At 43.9% G+C, this 22,350-nt stretch overlaps 1 protein-coding gene across 1 annotated transcript in view; it reads right to left on the bottom strand.

Annotated features, from left to right (window-relative positions):
* Positions 1-782: 782 nt before the first annotated feature.
* The window catches only part of TMIE (transmembrane inner ear), a 32,792-nt gene continuing 11,224 nt past the window's right edge, over positions 783-22,350 (bottom strand). Inside the window, exons 2-4 of the mRNA XM_074199023.1 lie at positions 12,823-12,940; positions 1,969-2,118; positions 783-880 (exon numbers count right to left, since the gene is read on the bottom strand). Of these exons, the coding sequence (XP_074055124.1) occupies positions 783-880; positions 1,969-2,118; positions 12,823-12,940 (366 nt within the window). The remainder of the gene's footprint in view (positions 881-1,968; positions 2,119-12,822; positions 12,941-22,350) is intronic.

Raw genomic sequence — 22,350 nt, forward strand, 5'->3', positions numbered from 1 at the left:
TTATCTGAAAAATCCTACTTTCTCGAAGTTGAATCAGATGCAGAAAGAACATTGAACATTGGGATTAGAAAATTTTCATTTAAATATGGATTTGGCAATTTGCTAATCTTGGACATGATTACAAAAGTGGACCTCAGTATCCTCATTTTACAACAGATAATCTGAAATTGTAGTTTTGACTCAAGTTTGAATTCTGGTTTGCCACTTACCACCTGTGGGAGCTCAGCTAAAACACTTAATCTCTCTTAGACCTCAGTTTCCCCATCTGTAAAACAAAGGAGCTGAACCAGATGACCTCTGAGGTTCCTTCCTTTAAAATTTATGACTTTGTGATTCAATGACCTCTCAGCTTCCCTTCCAATTCCAAAATTTGATGATGTAACTTCATTTTGGTTCCATTTTCTAGTCCAAATTCAGAATTTGAACTCAAAGTGGGAGAGAAATTTGGTCACCCTCAATGATACCTACCTCAATTCTTACTATGGGTCCCAACTAATCAATTTTTTTTTCCTAGAACACCAAGTTCAGGATCCTAGTATGACTTGTTCTTTTAACTCGTCAATTCAGTCTCTCTCCCATTCTCTCCCTTCTCCCAACCAAGATGGGTCTTGGGAGAGATGGACAAGCTGGGCACTGAAAAGCTGGCTGCTCATTCCCAAGAGAAGAAGTGTTGTCTTCTTGGAATTTGGGAAAGGAGGAGGAAAGAGGGGAAAGAGAGAGACAGAGACAGACAGGTAGACAAAGAGAAGAGGAGAGACGGAGGAGACAGGCTGCTAACTGCCCTATGAGGTCATCTCATCCTCTTCCTTCAGCACAGGTAGAGATCCAAGAGATTGGGACTGGGTGTAGCCCAAGAGAGGGGACAGCCTGCCAGAGGAGCCTAGAGTACAAAATGAAGAGAGGTCAGCAAAGGGAGAAGAAACCACTGCAGAGGTTTGGGGGAAATCCCAGGAAACAGAAAAACTTAGTGGTAATAAAGGGGGGTCAGTAGTTCTGCCCCCAATCCCCAGGGTCAAGGAGGCTCAGGAAAGTCTGATGTGAAGGGTTTAGGAAGTAAGACTTTGGAATGGAAAAGTTGAAAGAGTTGGCATGAAGTCACCCACCCAGCTCACCAACTTAGCACCATTTGCTGCTATTTATAAACATACTGAAGCTCTTGACCCATGGGTTTTCCCCTGAACTACTCATTTCTTTTGCAGACACCACAGAGGTCTCAGAGCCAATCATCTCTATCTGTTCTCACAGCTCCCCAAATACTGATGTAGGGATTGGTCCTAGGGTTCATGGTCTTGGGGTCCTAGGGTTCAGATCCTTTCTCCCTCACCTCAAAAATCCATCATGACTGACTGATACATACTAGTGGCATGTTAATGGACAAATCGTTTCAACTCTCTGAGACTCAGTTTCCTCTTCCCTAAAATAAGGGGGGTGGAGAAGATGACCTCTAAGGTCCCTTCCAACTCTAAATCTGTGTTCCTCTCACTCCCTCACTCTGAATGCAGGATCAGCCTTGAACAGTCACTCTTGAATGTCTCTAGCCTCCCATTCACATCTGAGAATTTGGATCCTGTTCTTTGCAATGATTATTCTGAGCTCTTTGGGTCTCTCCCTCTTCTCCCCTTCTCCACCCAGACCCTCCCTCCACCCCCAACTTCCCTCTCTCAGAAACCACTTTCAATGTGACACTCAGGGTCCAAACATTCTGCCATGCCAATCCACAATCAGCAGCGTCAAGAGAATGATTGTGGGCAGCTGTGCAAACACATGGTCTTCCCTATCCTCCAGGGTTCTCAACCCTAATGGGAATTTGTGATGAAGGGGTTTACTGTAGAAGAATTTAGTGGGAATGGGATATGGAACTTTGGAGTGGAGGAGTCTGGGACAAAGAAACTTGGAATGGAGGGAGGATACAGGAGAAGGGAAGTCTGGGCTTAGGGAGTTGGGGAAAGAAGGGAAAGCCTCCCTCACCTCCAGGAACCTCGGTGAGCTCTGTCAGCGGGGGCACCGTCTCCAACTTGTCTGTGTACATCTTGGCGGCCCTCCTCTGCAGGTACCGGGCCTCAATCTCCTTTCGGGTCCGGGGCACTCGACAGTTGAAGACACAGCATAGAGTGATGACTGGAAGGAGGAGAATGGGATCAGAGATGAGATGGGAGCAGGGCTGGAGCAGGGCCAGAGGCCATGAGCCCAGGGTTAGAGATGGAACCAGGTTTTTTACTTCATAGGAACTTGGCAGGTTCATCCCAGACCCAGGTAATGAAAATGGGTTGAACCACTGTGAATCTAGAACCCAATCAAGTGAAAGAAGGACTTGTGTCTCTGGTTAGGACAATTCAGAGTTTCTGTCCCTGAGTCCTGTGATTTCGCCAAGAGGTAAGTTAGAGTTTAACTTGGGTTACCTTATTATATTATTTTTCTCAGTGTCCAATTTCCCCCAAAGGCAGAGATTGACTATCCCTTGGGCTAGAGGTCATCTGAAGGCAGCCCCCTCAGACTAGGGGCTCCCTAAAATTGGGATTGTGCCTCCTTTATTAGTTCTCCCCTCTACAGGCCTCTTGTCCAGGTTTTGCCCTGGAAGATGACTCAGCCTGGGCATCCTACTGAGGGTCACTTCTGGAGCTTCTGTGTCTTGTTACAGCTGCTGGCCATTTGTGATTTTAGTACCACTCCCCCACCCACCCCTGCCCACCAGTCTCTCTCCCTCACCTGTTTTCCCAGCTGTAACTGTCCGCCCCCAAAACCCACAGGCTCAAATAAGGCTGAAATTTGTTGTCCTAGATCCGGTACAGCCTGTCCAGGCCCAGACCCAGGCCACAGAACCAGCCCTGGGGAGGAGAGGGAGCTAGGAGAGTCAGATCTTATTAAAACCCAGATACTGAAATTTAAGTTTCTAGGGCTAAATCATTGGAGGTGTGGGCTCCTCCAGTGTGGGTGTGGGTGTTAAGTAGATTGGTAGGTATATTTTGGGGAATCAGCAACAGAATTAATCATTAAGAATCCTGCTACTTCTTAAAGGATTATATGATTTGGAACAAGGACTTGAAGATTATCCTGTCTAGTAGTTCTCAGACCTCTTTGGTCTCAAGATCCCTTGACATTCTGAAAAACTATTGAGGATCCTTTGATATTCTTTTTTTTTTTTTTTAGGGTTTTTTTTTGCAAGGTAAACAGGGTTAAGTGGCTTGCCCAAGGCCACACAGCTAGGTAATTATTAAGTGTCTGAGACCGGATTTGAACCCAGGTACTCCTGACTCCAGGGCCAGTGCTTTATCCACTGCACCACCTAGCTGCCACCTAGCTGCCACCTAGCTGCCACCTAGCCACCCCCTTTGATATTCTTTAAAAAGTCATTAAGGACTCCAAAGAGCTTTTGTTTATATTAAATATGTTAATATTTACCACATTAGAAATCAAAACTGATAAAATTCTAACCCATTATGTATTAACATAAATAAAATATTTTATGAAAACTAACCATATTTTTCAAAACAAAAAAAAATAGTGAGAAGACTGGGCATTGTTTACATATTTTTGCAAATCTCTTTAATGTCTGTCTTAATAGAAGACAGATGGATTTCCATATCTGTTTCTGCATTCAATCTGTTGCGATATGTTGTTTTGGTTAAATTATATGAAGAAAATTTGGCCTCACACAGATATATAGTTGGAGGGATATTTTAGTAGACAAATAATGTCTTAGTATTATTGTGAAAAATAGCTTTGACCTCATGGACTCTCTGAAAAAAATCCCCAGAGGTCCAAGGACCACACTTGGAGAAATGCTCATCTCATCCAAATCCCATGATTTTTAAAGAAGAGAAAATTTAAGATTAAATAACTTTCCAAGGGTCACCAAGCTAGTAAAAGAACAGAGATGTGAACCCGTCTCTCTGTCTCCTGAGCCAGGCTACATATCATGATACTACAGGGAGATGAGCAGCAATCTAAGGGTACAGACTCATAACCAGGTGCTTAACCAGGTGGACCAGGCCCTTGGAATGCAAGGACCCCCTGACCTCTCTGGCCATCACAGTCTGCAAACCTCTACTTTCCTGATGAATCTACAATGTGAAACTACATTTAATAGTGGTCCCAATTCAGTGCTCATGACTCAGAGAGAGAGGATAATCACACAGAAATTAAGGAGCATTTGCCCCTTCCTAAGGGATACCTAAGGGCCATTAAGGACCCTTATCCTTTCGGCAGTAAATGACAGTGTATTTGTATTCCTATAAGTATGTCATTAACAGATATGATTATCCAGAATTCTGTCTCCTAGCTCTAGTATTCTCTGTTCTAAAGTTCTAGACTCTTTCAACTCTGGAATTCTAGTGTGCTCATTGGCATGGTCAGTTTGGGAGAGTGACTGTTTGGCGGGGGCGGGGGGGAACCAATGGAAAAATCTGTTACTTTGGTCACCTAGAGTGTTTTACAGGTATAGGTACCACCTGTATAAGTTATTATCATTAGCATCAAGAATTCATGTGACAGAATGAATAAAAACTAGTAGACCTCTTGAGTTTCTGGGGAAGGTGGAGAGGGAGGAAGGTGGAAAGGAAGCTAGGAGCTCTGACCTGGCCCCCAGTTTGGTTTACAGTATGGCCTCAGTTCTTGGTTTCTTTGAGGATTCTATTTTTATCACCACTCAAATAAGGTGATTATGACTTCTAAATCATGAGACTTATTCCCCAGCAACCCAGCCATAGGGTTAAATGCTCCAGAATTTACACTTCTCCCCCCACACCCCCCACTTTAGAAGGGAAAAGGTCCAGGAGACTAGATTTCTCCCATTCCTATTTTTCTTCCCCAAATACATTCTCCTTGACCTGAAGGAGATACCATGTTTCCCCAAGTACTGAAGGATTTGCCTTGGTCAACCACTGCTGACCTAGAGTGGGTTTCCCATTCTTATGGGGGCTACAGAGGAAGGAATCTCCTAGTCTTTAGTAGAATCATGTGAAAAAGACAGCTGTGGAAATCTGAGCCCTAACCACTTATTATCTGGGTGACCCTGAGCAAGTCCCTTACCCTGTCTGAGCCAGTTTCCTCACCTATAAAACAGATAATAATCATAATAATTGCAAGTGTGTTGAAGTTAAAATATTCTGCAAACTTTATAACTCTATAGAAATGGCCACTGTGGTGACTCATTTAATAAAAATTTAATGAAACATAAATGTGAGTTATTATTAATCAATACTGACCATCATCATCATTGTTGTTGATCTAAAAACATCATCTAGGTTCCCTGTCTCAGGACCACCCTCATTCCTCCAGTGCTAGAGGGGAAGGCAGGAGACAACACCCACTGCACATTGAGCCTGGGGAGCCAACGAGCTTCAAAGGAGCCTGTGCAGATGTTGGCCTCTGTCTCATGCAGATGTTGCCAGGCTGGGGAGGAAAGTGCAAACCTACTCTGTTTTTTTCCCTCACAAACATTTGTCTGGGATGTGTTTGAATTAGTTTTTAGAAGAATGAAAGGCAGGATTTTGTACCCCCTGGGGACGATGATTATAAACTGATAATATCAAGGCTAGAGGCAGCCTTTGACAGGTGACCTTATATGTCCTTCTTCACTGCCCCCCAGGACTGCATAAGACTCATCACAGTGAGTCAGTGGAATAGTGCTTAGGAAGGGTTGAGGATAAAGGCAAAGTATTTGATCCTCCATTTGCCTTCCCCCAATTCTGTGATATCTAAGCAAACTGAAAAATCCCAGAATGCCAGGGCTAAGAGGGACCTAGAGCTAGAAAGGACCTTAGAAAACAGAATTCGAGGCTGAAAGGTGTCTTTTTTTTTTTTTGGTTTTTGCAAGGCAAATGGGCTTAAGTGGCTTGCCCAAGGCCACACAGCTAGGTAATTATTAAGTGTCTGAGACCGGATTTGAACCCAGGTACTCCTGACTCCAGGGCCGGTGCCACCTGGCTGCCCTTGGAAGGTATCTTTAGAGATCATCTATTTCATTTTTCTAGATAGAAAAACTGAAGCCAAAAAGAGGAAAATCACATAGCTAATAAGTGATAGTCAAACTTCAACTCAAGTTCGTCACCCCTTTGTCTTCTCCATGCCACTCCCCTCACTCCCCATTTTTAGTTCTAGAACCATAATTAAGCCAGCTCTGTTAGTTGTCAGTCTACTGGGATTAAAATTGTTTAACCTACAATAAAAGAGACTGTGGCAGAGCTCCCAGCCAACAGCACCTTATTAAAGTTGATCCATAGTCTCCAATAAAGATGTGAACTTCAGATCTTCCTCACGATCTGTGATGCTCCCATTATCCAGGACCTTATATACAAAAGAGGTATGGCAAAATACAGAATTTCATTGGTTGATAGACATTGCTCTTGAGGGACAAAAATGACATATCAGTAGGGTGGGGTTATAGTTTGTGTGAAGCATAGGGCATCTCCACTGACTAAGTGATCATAAGATGGCCATAAGATGGTCACCTGCTCATATTGGACAAGAGAAAACAGTCTAGAGTTACAAAAATAAATTGGGAGACTTTCCAAAGCATCAAGGCATCCTACCCATGCTGCTTTAAGATTTGGAATTTAAGCAAAACAGGATGGAGATATCCTTGTCAGCATTCTTGTGGTTGCCTAAATGAGCCTCATAACTTGCTAAACAAGTAGTGACCATTACATTAAAGTTTGAGGTCCACCCACTCTCAGAACCTATTCATCCCTATAAGATTCATGTAGACTATCAAACTGATTGGTGTAGAATATAGGGGTCCAAATAAATTACTTCTCACAATATGGTTCTCTGGCCATTATTCTCCTATATGTGCTGTCTCCTCCTATTAGAATGTAAGCTCCCTGGGGCAGGAACTAGTTTCACTTTTATATGTCTACCCCTAGTAGTGCTTGATAGTAAGCTTTTTCATTCATTCATTTGATAATAGGTCCAATGGGTGACACATAAGCATGCATAGCTCGGCATCATTAGTGCTAAGACCACCGTCCTTGGTTGGAGATGGGAAATTTGGGTTTGAAGCCAGCCTTGCCATTCTGAGATTCTACCCAAGCATCTTAGCTTTAGACCCTGGGCAGGGTTAGGAAATATAAGTGGAGAATCAAATACTTCACTGTGTTGAGAGGATGATTCAGAACTGGGGGCAGAGCAGGACAGAGTTGGGTAGGGTGTGCCAGATTTTGTGCTAATTATTATTATTGTTATTACAAATATTATCTCATCACTCCTGGGAGGTGAATGCTATTATTATACAATTTTACAGTGGGGGAAACTGAGACATAAAGATGTTTAGAGATTTGCTCAGGGTCACACAGCTAGTAAGTATTAGAATCAAATTTGAATTCACATCTTCCTAACTCTAGACCCTATGCTCTATCCACTGCACCATCCAGCTATCTAGAAGTAATACCTCTTGGGGTTGCTTCTAGCCCTGAAATATTCAGTCCATAAACAGCCCCCTTAAAACCAACTGTGAGCTCTTGGGAAAGTCACACATCTTATGAGGCAGTGTGGTATCAAGGAAAGAGGGAAGAAGAATTAGATTTGTTCTGTTTGACTACAAAACAGAAACTTTAGGTTCAATGTCAAGGAAAACTTTCAAATAAGAGAACGGTGTGAGCAGGAAAAGGGGTGAGCTGCCTTGATCAGGAGTGAACTCCCTGTATTTGGAGGCTTGCAAGAAGTGGTTGGATAACAATGAGTTGGGTATGTTATAACAGGATTTCTTTCATATATGGGTTGAGCTGGGGGGCTACCAAGGTCCCTTCCAATTCTCCAAATTTGTGATTCTTTGATTCTATAATGGTTGGATCCAAGGGTGGAATCCTAGCTCTGACATTTTCCATCTGTCTGCTCTAGGGTGGGTTCCTTAGCCTCTGGTCCTCACTTATAAAATGAGAATAATAATAGTTTCACTCTTCTCCTCCAGGGATTCCTTAGGAAAGCCTTGTGTAAGCCTTTAAGTTCTATACAAATGTAAGCTATTATTAATTATTATTATTATTATCATCATCATCATCATCATCATCATCATTACCATGGAAGCAGTAGGCTATTAGAGTGCCAGGCTTTCTCTGGGAAGAGCATGTTGCGCACAGAGGATAGAAAAAGCAGAGATGTGATCCTCTTTCTCCTTCTTTGGGGCCCATTGAGATCCTGAAGAGGGGCAACTGGGGCCTGAAATGATTTAATGTGGAGAAAGACTCTAATACTAAGTACAATGTTGTGAAATACATTTGAATGAAGCCCATCATCAAGGGAGAAATGGAAAAAAACTGCAATCCAGGATCCCCTCCCAGCCTGTCAACTCTACTCTCTTCCCCTGGGAAGAGGGGAAGTTGGGGAGGAGGATTTAGGAAGGGGTCCAGGGAGGGGGCTAGAGTTAATGCAAAGGTACCGTCTGAGAGAATAGCCAAGGATCTGGTGCCAAGGGGGGACACATGGGAGGCAGATGGAAATGTGGTCCTGGCTCCCTTCCTTGCCTTACACATCTGGATGGGGCCATCTCCCACCCCAGGAGGAACCACCCAGTGACTTCATCCTCCTAGCACCCCAGGATCTCTGCTACCCAGATTTCTTTAGTTCAGAGTGCAGAGGGGTCACTCACTGACCCCCCACTGCAATTTATCTGCCCTTGTGGAGTTTTCTTACTGTTTGGGTCATCTCCAAGGGTCTGATGTTTGGTCTTGGATGACCCCAATATATCTCTCCCCAGACTCAGTAGGAGGTAGTAGAGCAGAACTAAAGACTTCAGAAATATGAAGCCACAGGCCTGGGGTCTAGCCTTGATGCTAAATAGTTGTGTGTCACATTATCTTCATGAGCTGTAGTTTCCTCAACTTAAAGGTGAGGGGGATCAGAGTTTGTACCACTCTGCTTAACTTAAATCCAATTCACACAGTAGTCAAGACATCACCCTATGATGTTCCTGGTCCTCTTTAAAAACTAAGGACAAGTCAACGAGGGGCTAATATATTCTAGACATTCTACTAGGAGCTAGAAATACAGACAAAAATAGAATGAGTCCCTGCCCTTGGAGAGCTTATATTCCATCAAGGGAGACGGGTACAAATAAAAGTAGATAAGAAATGGACTTCTTTAGTGTAGGGAATTCCTACTAAGGAAGTTCCATCTACCAAAACAGAGCAGCACCATTTAGCAACCCAAAGACTGGACTGATAGGAACCTGGGTCCCCAGCAGGAGTACTCCAGTGGAATTGAGGTGCTATTATTCAAGGTAGAACTGAGGCTTAAATGACTAGCCCAGGTCTGATGGGGTCTGATGAGGCTCCATTGCTCAGGGTGGGACTGGGAGTTAAATTAAGCCCAGGGGTCACTCAGATTATGTGTATCACAGATGAACCTGGAATCCAGATCTGCTCTCTACCCTCTATAGTACACTGTTGTCTTTTATATAATAATTATTATAATGATAACAATAGAAGTGAAAACTGAACCTCAGAATAATGATGTGATTTGCCCAGGGTCACAGATATCTCTTAAGAGCTGGAGTTTGAATTGGTCTTCCTGATTGTAAGGCCAATTTTCCACACATTTTACTATGGGGCCTCCTATACATAAAATATGCAGCAATAGCCATCAGGGGGTTTAGGTTCAGGAAAGCTCTCGTGTAGATGATGGAACCTGAATTAAATGTCTGAACCAAGGGAACATTGACCTCAAATGAAGAGAGGACCAGTGACAACACAGTGCATGGTTCCCAATAAAGCTGTAAGGAAGGACTGTGGGGTATCCTGCCTGCTGACTCTATATTCTGCAGGGATATCCCATTGGGCAGCTTGGTGTATAATACAGTCCCCAGGTGCTGGGTTAATGTAAAACAGTAGCACTTAGAATACCAAAGGCCCTGACTTCCTCATCCTATGAAGACAAAATCCTGCTATCTCCCTTTTCTCTGTGTTTCTCTATGTATCCTGAACCTTCCATCCCTGAACTCTTCCTTTTCTTTGGTGGGGATTCCATTTTCCCTGAGCCATGGAGAGCTACCAAACAGAGATTTTCAAGAAGGAGAGAAAAAAAAAAGGATTGGACCAAGGGTTAGAAGACTAAGATTCATTTCCAAGCTTGCCATACTCATAGTATGGTCTTGGATGCCCCCTCATCTCTCTAGGCCACATTTCTTCACTTGAAAATGGGCAGTGTAGGGGGTGGCTAGGTGGCGCAGTGGATAAAGCGCCAGCCCTGGAGTCAGGAGTACCTGAATTCAAATCCGGCATCAGACACTTCATAATTACCTAGCTGTGTGGCCTTGGGCAAGCCACTTAACCCCATTTTCCTTGCAAAAAAAAAACCTTAAAAAAAAAAGAAAATGGCAGCATGTATCACAGGCAAGTCTTGAACCCAGGTCTGCCCTCTATCCGGGCACACGGTTGCTTCTCTTATAATAATGATTATAAAAATGATAATAATAGTAATAGATGCAAAAACTGAGGCTCCAATTAGATGAATCTTTAAATTTCTACACAGCTCTAATATTCCACATTATAATGAGTTTATGAATGTCTTACACTTCCAACATGAATGAAGAGAGAGCCAGCCTTGGTGTGAAGAAGACCTAGGTTCAGGTCCCTCCATCCACACTTACTGGACACATGATCCTGGGCAGGATACATAACTTCTCAGGATCCTAGGGTCTGATCGGTATTGGGAGAAGGATTATGTGTATCTGCAATTATGTGTATCACATCTAGTCCCCATACCTACTGGTCTGTAATATAGTATGAAATGAGAAAGACTCATATAACCCTGTTCCCACTCTCCACCTGAGCTTCCATGGGACAACTCTTGGTGTGATATCTGATAGAGATAGGGAATGGGCTGTGATTAAAGTGGAAAGTCCTGGGTTCAAATATATGCTCTTTTACTATCACCCTGAACAAGTCCCTCCCCCTCACTGGGGCCTCAGTTTCCCCAGCTTCAAAATTGAAATGACAATATTTATCCTACCATTAGCATAGATCTATTTAGAGCTAAATGACTTGAAAATACTTGGTTTTTTTTTTTTAAAAAAAAAGCTATTAGAATGTTTATTTAAGTTAAATGAGTCATTATTGATGTCAAAAAGGGGCTTTCTGAACTGGTTCTCCTCCCCACACCAGATCTATCACTGGGGCAGCCTTCTCCCTCCATCCCACCCCATTGACTCCCTGCCTTAGATAATCCAGGTTCACTTTCTCATGAGCCCTAGCCAAGCAGAATTAGAGAGAGAATGACATGCCAATCCCAAGAAAAAACAGCCTTCCAAAGGCCGAGAGAAACCACTGGAACAGAGGTTCCTGTGGTATTGTGGAAGGAATGAAGGTTGAACTAGGAATCAGGAGCCTAGGGTTCGATACACTGTATGAAATTCAACTGGTCATTTCATGCCTCTCTGGACCTGTTTCTTCATCTGAACCCTTGTTCTAGTTAATGATTTCACAGGATTCTCATGGAGAGAGACCAGTTTATAAGCAACAAAAACTCCATGACATCAAGGATGAAGACAAGAAGAATCAGATTTAAACATAGAGCTTAGAGGCCATCAGGTCCATGACGATCGGATCATCTGAGCTACAGTGGATGACAGGTAGACTCAGGGGCCAGGTACCTTGGACCTGCCCAATTTTATTCAGGACTCAATGTGAGTCATTGGAGGAATATGGTATTAGATAAAATACAGTTGGGAACCACATCTAACCTATGGTTGGAGAACCTGCAGAAGGATTTCCATCTTGACCTACCCAGTTTACTCTTTTTCTTATCTGGGTGGTGGCCCTTTAAATGGACCAGTAAGGGGAAGGGGGGCAAGGGGGGGCAGAAAATCATCCAGTGGGCATTCTGGGGACAGAATGACAGGAATCCCTTCCCAACATCAGGCCCCATAATTATAGTAATTACCCTGAGGCAACCTTCCCTGGCAAAGAGGACTCTAGTCACTGGGTAGAATCCCTCCCACCACCCCCATTGCCAGTTTCCTCCATCCCGCAGACCCCAAACAGGGACATTTTGAGCACCAGAAGGTGCCAGAAACAACTAGGGGCCTCCTGTGGTTAGTCAACTAGTACTTACCAGAATTCCTCCCTTGCTTGGTCTGCGACTAGCATTTACCATAACTTTTCAGCCCCAGTCTGAACGCCTGCCACAGGTTGCCTGCCCACCACAAATATGACCTTCTCCTCAGTCACCCAGGTGCCATTTGGAGCAGGCAGCCCAATGAACTAAGAGGTTCCTTAGGTCTCCAGACTCTGGTGGAGCCTCCCTTCAAGCCTTGCCCTCCATCAGCCTGCCCCCTATTCCATCCCTGAGATCTGATAGCAACCCCTCTACCTCTGGGTGTCTAAGCCTGGTACATTGAATGGTTATGTAGTACAAAGTACCTCTTTTTCAAAGTGAATTGATGATGTCACAATGTGATGGTTGATATCTTGACTAACTTTGAACCCAAGTTGAGAATCATAGGACCATGGATTTGGAGTTTGAAGGAAACTTAGAATCCATCTAGCCCAACCATCTCATTTTTACAGATGAAGAAACTGAGGCCAAGAAAGGATAAGAAATTGCCCTTGGTCAAATAGCTGATATTTGAACCCAGATTCTCTGAGACCAAATGCAATTAACCATCCTCTATTCTGAGCTATATTGTAGAAGGTGAATAGAAAAGTAGGAGTGTGGGGGGGGGGAGTTGGGAAAGAAAAAGTAAGAGTTTAGATAGTGAATATGGGAAGCAAGATAGGGGAGATAGGGTGGGAAGAATCAGGGAAGAGGGGGGAAGGAGAGGGTGGGGGATGCGGTGTTAGGGAAGGAGCTAGGGCATGGTAGGAAGAAAGATTGGGGAACACTACTTACTGATAGACAGGACAAAGAGGGAAAATATGCCAACCACGTGCCACAAGCGCATGTCCCAGAAGACGACGGTCTCCTTGGTGAGGGGGGGAGGTTTGGGTTTTGGGGGCGCTGTGCTGGGCTGTAAGAGACAAGAGAAGGGAGAGAGGGCTGAGAGAGCCACAGAGGAGGAGGCAAGGCAGAGAAATATTAGGACCCAGGGTCCCTTCATCAGTTAATCCCAGGTATATGACTCCCCATTCACTCACCCCCTCCCCTACATAACCCCATTCCCACTCTCCGCCTGAGCTTCTATGAGTCAACTCTTGGTGTGATATCTGAGCCATAACTGCCCGTCCTGCCATCAGGGGTAAACACAGATAGCCCAGGGCTATCCTTAAGTCATCTTTAGATAGCAAAGTCAATTTGAGGGATGTGTGGGAGGAGGCCTGGTGCAGGGTCCTCAATTTAATTCAATTCCCTTCAATTCAGCTTTTTCTAGCTTACTAAGAACTAAGCACCATAGATAAAAAAAAGAAAAAAAGAAATAATTCCTCCCCAAGAAGCTGACATCTTGCTAAATGTAGGGGACAGGATGTTAGAGGTCTGGATACAAGGTAAGAAAAGTAGTTTCCTCTTCTGTTGGGGGGGATTGGAGAGAGTCTTCCCTTAAGTCGGTAGTTTCTCTCAATTCTTATTCTTGCTAGCTAGTTTCTCGTGCCAGTTGTTTGCCAGCATCCTAGGATCCTGGCTCCAACACACAGGTTACAGACCCCAGAAAAATGGGAAGGGACTTTTGAAATCAACTAATCCAACCTCCTCAGTTTACAGATAGGGAAACTGAGACCCAAAGAGACAAAAAAAGGCTATACATAGCCTCAGTGACAGAATCTCGATTTATTGGCAAGTTTATGACTCTCAATGCCTTCCCTCACTATACCACATTTCCCTAGAAGGGATCTCAAGACTGGTTATATGATCTGGGACTCAGTTCCTCCTCCGAAAAAAGAGGGAATTCAATTAGATGACTCTAAGTTTACTTCTAACTCTGAAATTCTATGTTCTGAGTTCTCAGGTTGCTTCCGGTATTGACATTTTTTGTTCTAAGGTCCCTTGTCACCCTAAAATTCTATGATCCTAAATGGGGTGACAGGGTGGTATTAGGGCTGCAAACTGATGTGTTTATTGACCCGTCATATTTCCTAAGACTGTGCCTCACCCATTCCAGCATATAGCATGGACATACATACAAAAATAGTAGGGGTCCCCTTAGAGACCCCTACGATTCTGCTGCCAAGGTCAACGCAACATGGGAAAGTTGAAGACCTTTGTCAGGAGTCTCTGTAATATAGTTCTGTTGTGAACCTTGGTCCTCTGGAATGGCCAATGACGTCATCCACTTATATTTCTCTGATCCACCCCACCCACCCACCCCCAGAGATGGGCTCCCTGAAGCTAGGAGACAGTCCTTTTGCCTCTTGGAAAGACCAGAAAATGAAGGAATGGTCCTAGAGCAGGCATGTCATGGGTCAGAGACCCCTTTGCAGTCAGTTTCTCAGAACTGTGCTTTTAAAGGAGACTAATTATATAGCAATTAAGTTATCAAAATATTATTTTTTAAAAGTTCCCAGACTCCCAGATTAAGGACCCCTAGACTCTGTGATCTAAACACCCTTCCTTCTGTAAATCAGGGAAGTCCTGATTTGCTATTTACATGCTTTCCAACCTTGGTTGATAGAACCACTAACCTCTCTGATTTTCAGTTTATCTCATTTGTCAATTAAGGGAATTCAGTAGGTCTTGAAGATCCCCCAAAGCTCTAAATCATTGATTTAGGGCCAGCTCCCTGGGATCAGGGGCTCCCTGATGATGGGAGCTTATACCTGAAGCTTCCTCCAGACACCTAAGTCCTCAGCATCCTGATACAGAAGGTTGGGTGGGGGTGAGGGGTACCAACTTGAGAAAAGGCAGAGAAAGAGAAAGTTTGGGCCAGATGTTTCTCTTTCAATCCATTGGCTGTTTCTCCAAGACACTGGACCCCACCCTCAGAGCTTGACACAGACCTGTGCCTATGTCATCTTCTTTATTTCCCACCTCTCAAATATAGGGTCAATCTCCCCACAAGGAAAAGACCAGCCAGAGACCCAATGGTAGGAGACAAAAGAATAACCTTTGGGTTGAGAGTCAAGGAGAGGAGAAATAAGTCTGAGGATGGGGCTAAGCAGGGGACACCAGGGGTTTGGATGATTCTACAACACCCCTTATGATAGAAAGAGGGGACAGACCCTTCAGAGAAGAGGAACAGGACCACCCACCCTCAAAGAAGTTTGGAAAGGACATTGGTTCAGAGGGTGTGAGCTGGAATTATGATCTTAACAATAGCAACAGGGGTAATAATAATAATAATTATTATTATCATTATCATCATCATTATTATTATTATAATCACACCTCCCAGTCCTAATTCTTCTCCCCTAATAATAACTCACATTTATATAAGACTTTAAGGAAAGTTTACAAAGAGTTTTCCTCATAACTTTCCTTGGAAGCAGGTAACCAAGTATTATTATCCTCATCCCTATTTTACAGAGAGGGTTAATAAGGTTCAGAAATGAGAAAAATTTGCCCAAGGACACACAACCAGTATCCATCCAGTAGGTACAAGAGGCACGTGCTGTTCAGGTGTCCCGACTCCAAGTTGAGTGTTCTGGGATACCAGACACCAGGGGAGGGGAAGGGAGGACCATCACCTTCCCCACCCCTCCAGAAACGGATTCTCACAAGAGCTAATCGCCATCCCCTGGAGGAGAAGGCAAAGGACAGGCTGTCTCCAAACCAGGGGCTGGGGCCCTATTACATCCATGGGCCGCACCTGCCTCCTGGTGGTCAAGCTAGTTAACACCAAGGTCCTTCTTGGGTTTTCTGAAAGTCTCTTGTCTACTCAGTCATTTTTGAGACAAAGTGAGTCCCAAACTGGGGGAAGAGTAAGTACATATATATATGTATACATATATGGATAGATAGATAGATAGATAGATAGATAGATAGATAGATAGATAGATAGATATAGATAGATAGATATATATGCAGAATAAATAAGGTTATATCGATAATAACTAGCATTCATATAATGCTTTCCAGTTTACAAAGATATCTAAATAGATGTATATTGTGATATATTCACACATATAAATATATTCATATATGCACATCTAGGTAGATTCATGTGTATTTAAATATATATGTATATTTTATTTATATATGTCAGTTCATTTGATCCTTACAGCAGCTTTAGGAGGTAAATACTATAATTGTTCTCATTTTACAGATGAGGAAATTGAGACAGACAAAGGTTAAATACGTTGCTCAGGGTCCTAGGGCTATTATGTGTCTGAGGCAGAATTTGAACTCAGGTCTTCTACTGTGCCCGCCCCAGCTGCTTGACTGTCTTTATGTGTATTTCTAGTGACAAGCAAAGGGCCTTGCACATAGTAGGTTCTTTATTCTTGCTTGTTGAATGGGATTGAACTGCCCGAGGTTGCAGAGAGAAGAAGGAGTCACATTGAGACTCCAACTCCAATCTGGCTATTCTGAAGGAATCATTTCTCCCATCCATATATTATATGTCCTCCTCAAGAGGATGTTTGTCCTTTGTTCTTTTTTTGTTTTTGTTTTTGCAAGGCAATGGGGTTAAGTGGCTTGCCCAAGACCACACAGCTAGGTGATTATTAAGTGTCTGAGGCTGGATTTGAACTCAGATAACTCCTGACTCCAGGGCTGGTGCTGCCCCCTTGTTCTTTGTTCTTGAAGAAGATCATTGTTATCAGGGAGGTGAGGCCATGATAAACTCATGGACTGGCTCTGAGTGAGGGGTGCTGTGAAGTCATCAGCCTCACTTTCTCCTCTGCAGCCACCTGGTCCCATGGTCAGATATGGATCAGGATGACTGGAGCTGGCCCTGGAGGTGAGGGCTAAATGACTTACCCAAGGTCACACAGCTAGTAAGTTTCTGAGGCAGAATTTGAATCCAGGTCCTTCTGACTCTAGATCCAGTGCTCTATACACTGCACCATCTAGCTGCCCTCCTCCTCAGTACAGGAGTGTCTGGGATGCCCTTTTGTGGGTCTTGCTCCCCATGATTCTTGCAAGCTAAATGACCTTGGAAAAGTCTCTCCTTGTTCCAGTTTCATCATCTGGAAAATGAGGTTAATAAAATCCCTAGAACTTACCTCACCAGGTTATTTGACACCAAAGGAGAGTGAGTCAATGTGTGTAAACCACTTTGGAGACCAATACCTAGGAATTCCAGCACCTGGAGGCAAATTCCATTTACAAGGTCACTGAAGAAGGAGAATAATCACTCACCTAGAAGTCGGGAATACACTGAGTCCACAGTGCTGCTGATCTTGCGTGTCTTGGGATGGGGGGTCCCCAAAGGTAGCAGCTGCACAACATCAGGGCTGCCTATCCCCAGAGGGGCCAGGCCCTATTCTGCCATGCATTGGTTATCCTCAACCCATATGGGATGATCAATACTCAGTCCATCTACATATTTGGCCAAGCTCTTGCAGGTTCTCCCTCCCTCCCCCCTGAATCTCTCTCTCTCTCTGTCTCTCTGTCTCTGTCTCTCTGTCTCTGTCTCTCTCTCTCTCTCCCTCTGTGTGTGTGTGTGTGTGTGTGTGTGTGTGTGTGTCTGTCTCTGTCTGTGTTTGTCTCTGGCTCTGTCTCTATCTTTCTCTGTCTCTCTGTCTCTCTCTCTCTCTCTCTGTCTTTGTCTGTCTGTCTGTCTGTCTGTGTATGTGTGTGTGGTCTCTGTTTCTTTGTCTCTCTGGCTCTGGCTCTGTGTCTGCCCCCTGTGTCACTCTGTTTTTGTGTGTCTCTGACTCTGTCTGTCTGTCTGTCTGTCTGTCTCTCTCTCTCATTGCAGGATGTCAGCTGAGAAGAGTCTCCTCTTTATAAGATGAAGGGGATACTAAGAAGCTTCCTCGAATTCATTTCCATCCAGACTCCGGCCCAGGGGCTTCAAGCCCCTGGGGAGGGGTTAACTGGTGGTTACCAGACTCTGGAGAAGGGGCAGCTATGCCACAAGAAACAAGACCAGCAGAGGACCACCAAAGGGGGAAGTGCGTTGCCTGCAAGAGCAGAGATGATGTCAGTCTCCCACCGATGGATAGGAGAGCCATGCCACCTCACAGAAATCTAGCAGGGGGCACGTGAGCAGGAAACGTTTTCCGGCATAGCTCACCTCTGGATAGCAGGCCTTGATGTCCTTGGTTATCAAATAAGAGATTATTTGATCAAATTAGACAATATTTATAAAGCACTTAAGACAGTGACTGGTACATGGTAGTCATTTAATAAATAAATTTAGATAATAATAAACTTATTTTAATAAATAAATTTAATAAATAGCTATTCCCTCCCCTTCCTCTTGTTGTCTTTAAGAACAGCTTTCTGCTGTCCTTCAGCTCCCCTGATGGGCAGAACTTCCGGCCTGTTCCTGTGCGGCCGCAGAAGGTCCAGCTCTTTTCACACAGCTGATCTCATTATGCTTGTTTCCTCCTCTTATCCCCTTCTAATAGCCTAATTCTGGTCCTATTTATTTGTGTCTAGAAGCGATCTTCCTTAATTCAAAGTCAATGGACACACGGTGAGCTCCGGTAAAGGGTAGAGAGGTCCCTGTGTTGATGTTTCTTGTACAAACAGGTCTCTGGCCTCAGGGCCTCAGGGCCTCAGGGCCTCAGGTGTTCTGTAAACAACAGGTCCCTGGCCTCAGGACCAAAGGGTATTCTGTAAGTAACAGGTCCCTGGTCTCAGGGTGTTCTTTAAGCAACAGGTTCAAAATCAATCAAACAAACAAACAGATCCCTGACCTTAGAGCCTCAAGATATTTGTTTAAACTACTGGTCCCCTTCCTTTAAAACTTAAAGGAAGAAGATGTGCACAAATACCTCCTGGAGGGCAAGATCCCTGTATCAACCTTGCATCTCCTTCAGGTCCCGATACAGTTCCCTGAAAAGTCCAAAGTTCTTAATAAACTGGTGTCTGCTGCATTCTAGCTCTGTTCGGCCGATGGGAGCTGCCAACAATAATAATCATCCCACACATTTACAGAGGCCTTGACGGTTTACAAATCACATTATCACATCTCCCCGATGCTCCCTCTGAGCCACCGCCCACATCTTCCTAGGCTTTCGGGGAGAAGAATGGGAAGGGCCGTCCACTGCTCCTACAGACTTCAATGTGCCAGGCCCTGGGGTGGGCAGTAGAGATACAGAGAGGAAAGTCCTGCCAACCAGTGCCCGTCCTCTATCGGGCAGATGCACCAACATAACAGACAAGGAAAACCAAGTATTAGAGGCCTGCTATGGACTGGTCACTACCCTGGCTCCTGGAGGAGAGCCAAGTTTAAGGAAAGCACAGTCGTGGCCTCTGGTCGGAGGAGGACCCCCACACAAATCATTGTCATTCCTTTGAACAAGCAGCCCCTGGACTCAAGGAGTTACATCTTACTGAGAGAAAACGTGAACAAAGACAAAAACACAAAATACATGGAAAGTAATTTGGGGAGGGGGTGTTAACCTCGGGGGCTGGTGGAAAAGGTGTCAATTGAGCTTTAAATGGAACTAGAAATTCCAAAAGGTAAAGGTGAGGAGGATATGCAAGGGAACCACAGGATAAGGGCATCCCAGAGAGTCAGCTCTCCTGTTGAGAGCTCCAGAGGGTTGAGAGAGAGGTGAGGCCCCAGGAGGAAGGGTGTCTGCAGGAGGCTTCCCTTCTGATTCCAGAGTCAGAGCAGGAAAGGACCTGGGCAATGCCTCCAGCCCCACTAGCTCATTTGAGACCTGATGAATGAAGACCCAGAAAACCTGGGGACCTTTTTCCAATACAACAACCTGATGAAGACAGAACCTGCTCTGAGACCACACACACACACACACACACACACACACACACACACACACACACACACTGTAAACCTTGGTTACACTTGATGTGCAAAGAGCAAGTCAACTTGAGTTTTGGATGAATCTCCAGAACTCCCTAGAATCTAAAACAATTAAGATTAGTCTGATATTAGGCATAATTGAGATACAGAAAAGAGAATGTATTATATACTTGTATTATGTGGTTGTGTATGTGCAGATATATGCATCTGTGTATGTTATGCATGCATATACTGTTCTTACACAGATACAGGGCGTTCCAAAGTTCTAATAAGACTTTTGCATACCTGAGATGTATCTGTATTACACACATGTACGTAAATGATCAGCTAGGTGGTGTTGTGTGACCCTAGACAAGTCACAACCTTGTTTATCTCGGTTTCCTCATTCTCCAAATCATAAAATGATCTGGAGAAGAAAATGGCAAACCACTCCAGTATCCATGCCAAGAAAACCCCAATTGGAATCATAAAGACTTAGGACTCAACTGAGCAACATTTATAAGCCCATACATCGTGTCCCTTGGTAAAACTAAGCATCTCCCTTTCCTGCTCCCATTTGGCCATCTTTCTTCCCTTATAGAAGCTCCTCTTCCAACCAAAGCACCCCACCTAGGCCTGTGGGCTCATGTTCCTCCCTACCCTCTTCCCAATTAAAATTTCCATTCTCTCATTGTCTTGCTCTCAGCATTCTGACAAATGAATTTGCCACATTACTAATTGATGACTTTATCCCACCCCTCCCAGGACACTTGACCCAGGCAAACAGAAAGGGCAATGCCTAATGGATCTCTAATGGCAGAATTTCCACTATTGGTAAATGGATTGGGGACATATTTGGGGGCAGAGGGGCCTTCTTAGTTCATGATGAGAATATCATAGCTTTCTGATGACCTTTCTTTCCAGACTTTCCCCCCTTCCAAACTTTCCCATTACCATCCAGGGCAGCCTCATTGTCACCCTCCCACCCTTCCCTCACTCAGGCCAAATATTTATCCAATCCATTGACGAATCTTGTCCTTCTACCTTCATGGCATCTCCTCTAACCTCTAACCTTCTCTAGACTCCTCCAGAAGCATCCTAATCCTCAGCTCCTTATCACCTCTCAATGAAACAGACTTTTAAAGACACCCTTTGTTTCATGCTTGATCACATTCATTCAGTCAATAAGTATTTTTCAAATGCACCAATATATGCTAAATACTGAAGAGAAAAAGAAAGCAAAAAAAAAAGCCCATCCTCAAGAAGTATATGGAATAATGGAGGAGACAGCTAGGTTCATAGAAAATAAGTCTTATTTAGATAACAGTCATTTGAAAATGGAAGGGATTAGCAACTGGGATGTAAGCTGAGCCTTGACCAAGAGGTAGAGGCAAGGAGGCAAAGCATTCCAACCCATCAGTGGCCAATGGGATTTTTCGACTGTGTCATCCTCACTCTTCAAGAAACGGTGATGACTCCCACTTGGCTTCAGTTCCAAATCTAATTACTCTCATAGCCATTTGAGGCAACCCAGTCCTTTCCTGGAAATTCCACGTTTTTCTTATGCTTCACCCCTCTCCATCCACACACTCCATGATCCAGCTACACTGACTTAGCAGCTGCTCCTTGAATGCATCTCATTTTCTTTGTATACTTTCATTTTTTCGTTTCTCTGTCTTCCTTCAAGACTCACCTCTACTCCAGAGGACTGAAGATGAAAAGTATCACTCACCTCCTGCCAGAGATGTAATGATCTTAAAATATATAAGGAAGCAAATATTTTAGGCATGGCCCATGTAGGAATTTGTTAACTGGACTTTGCATAATTATGATGTGGGTTTTGGGATGTAATAACTAGCTGACTGCTCTCTTACTTATCGCCTTAGGATCCATCCCATGTGGCCCTTTGAGACATATCAGACTTCATGTTCTTCCTTTATTTTACAATAAGCAAGAGACAGAGAGAGAGAGAGAGAGAGAGAGCTTCTCTTGTATCTCTATAGCCCAATAAACATCTCTATTATTAATCAATCAACATGCATTTATTACACATGAAAGAATGTTCAAATATTCTTGACCCTGAAGACGCAATGGCATTTGTAAGACAATCCCTGCCTTCAAGGAACAATGTGAGAATGGGGGTCGAAGAAGAAGGGCAACATGATATATAGTTAGGTACAAGACAAGGGTGGGGGGAGATAAAGCAACCTCATCACCTTCCATGTACCAAATTAGGAGCTCCTGGCAAGCCTAACCCTACTCTGCCTCTATCCTTTCTGATTTAATCTGTTAACAAATTCTAGTGATTTCTGGCCTTCATGCTTTACTCCTGGATCCTGCTGTCCTTTTTGCTGCCAATTCAAGGACTCCACTCTTAGCTAGATTATTAATGTTTCTTTTGTTAGATTCTAGGACTGCATCCCTCAAAAGTCACTCTGCCCATCAAAATTGTCATCAACCCTTCACTTAACCAAAATGAGCTTTCCTCTATGGTGTCATCCCAAATACTCAAAAATCAAGTCCAAGACCATCATATGACTGAAAAATAACTCTAAATCCAGTTATCTAAAGTCATGTTTTTCAAAGTAAATGTTTATGTCCATATCTAAATGTCTTTTTCATTT

This window comes from Macrotis lagotis, chromosome 8 (assembly GCF_037893015.1).
Source record: "Macrotis lagotis isolate mMagLag1 chromosome 8, bilby.v1.9.chrom.fasta, whole genome shotgun sequence".
NCBI classification, from domain to species: Eukaryota; Metazoa; Chordata; class Mammalia; order Peramelemorphia; family Peramelidae; genus Macrotis; species Macrotis lagotis.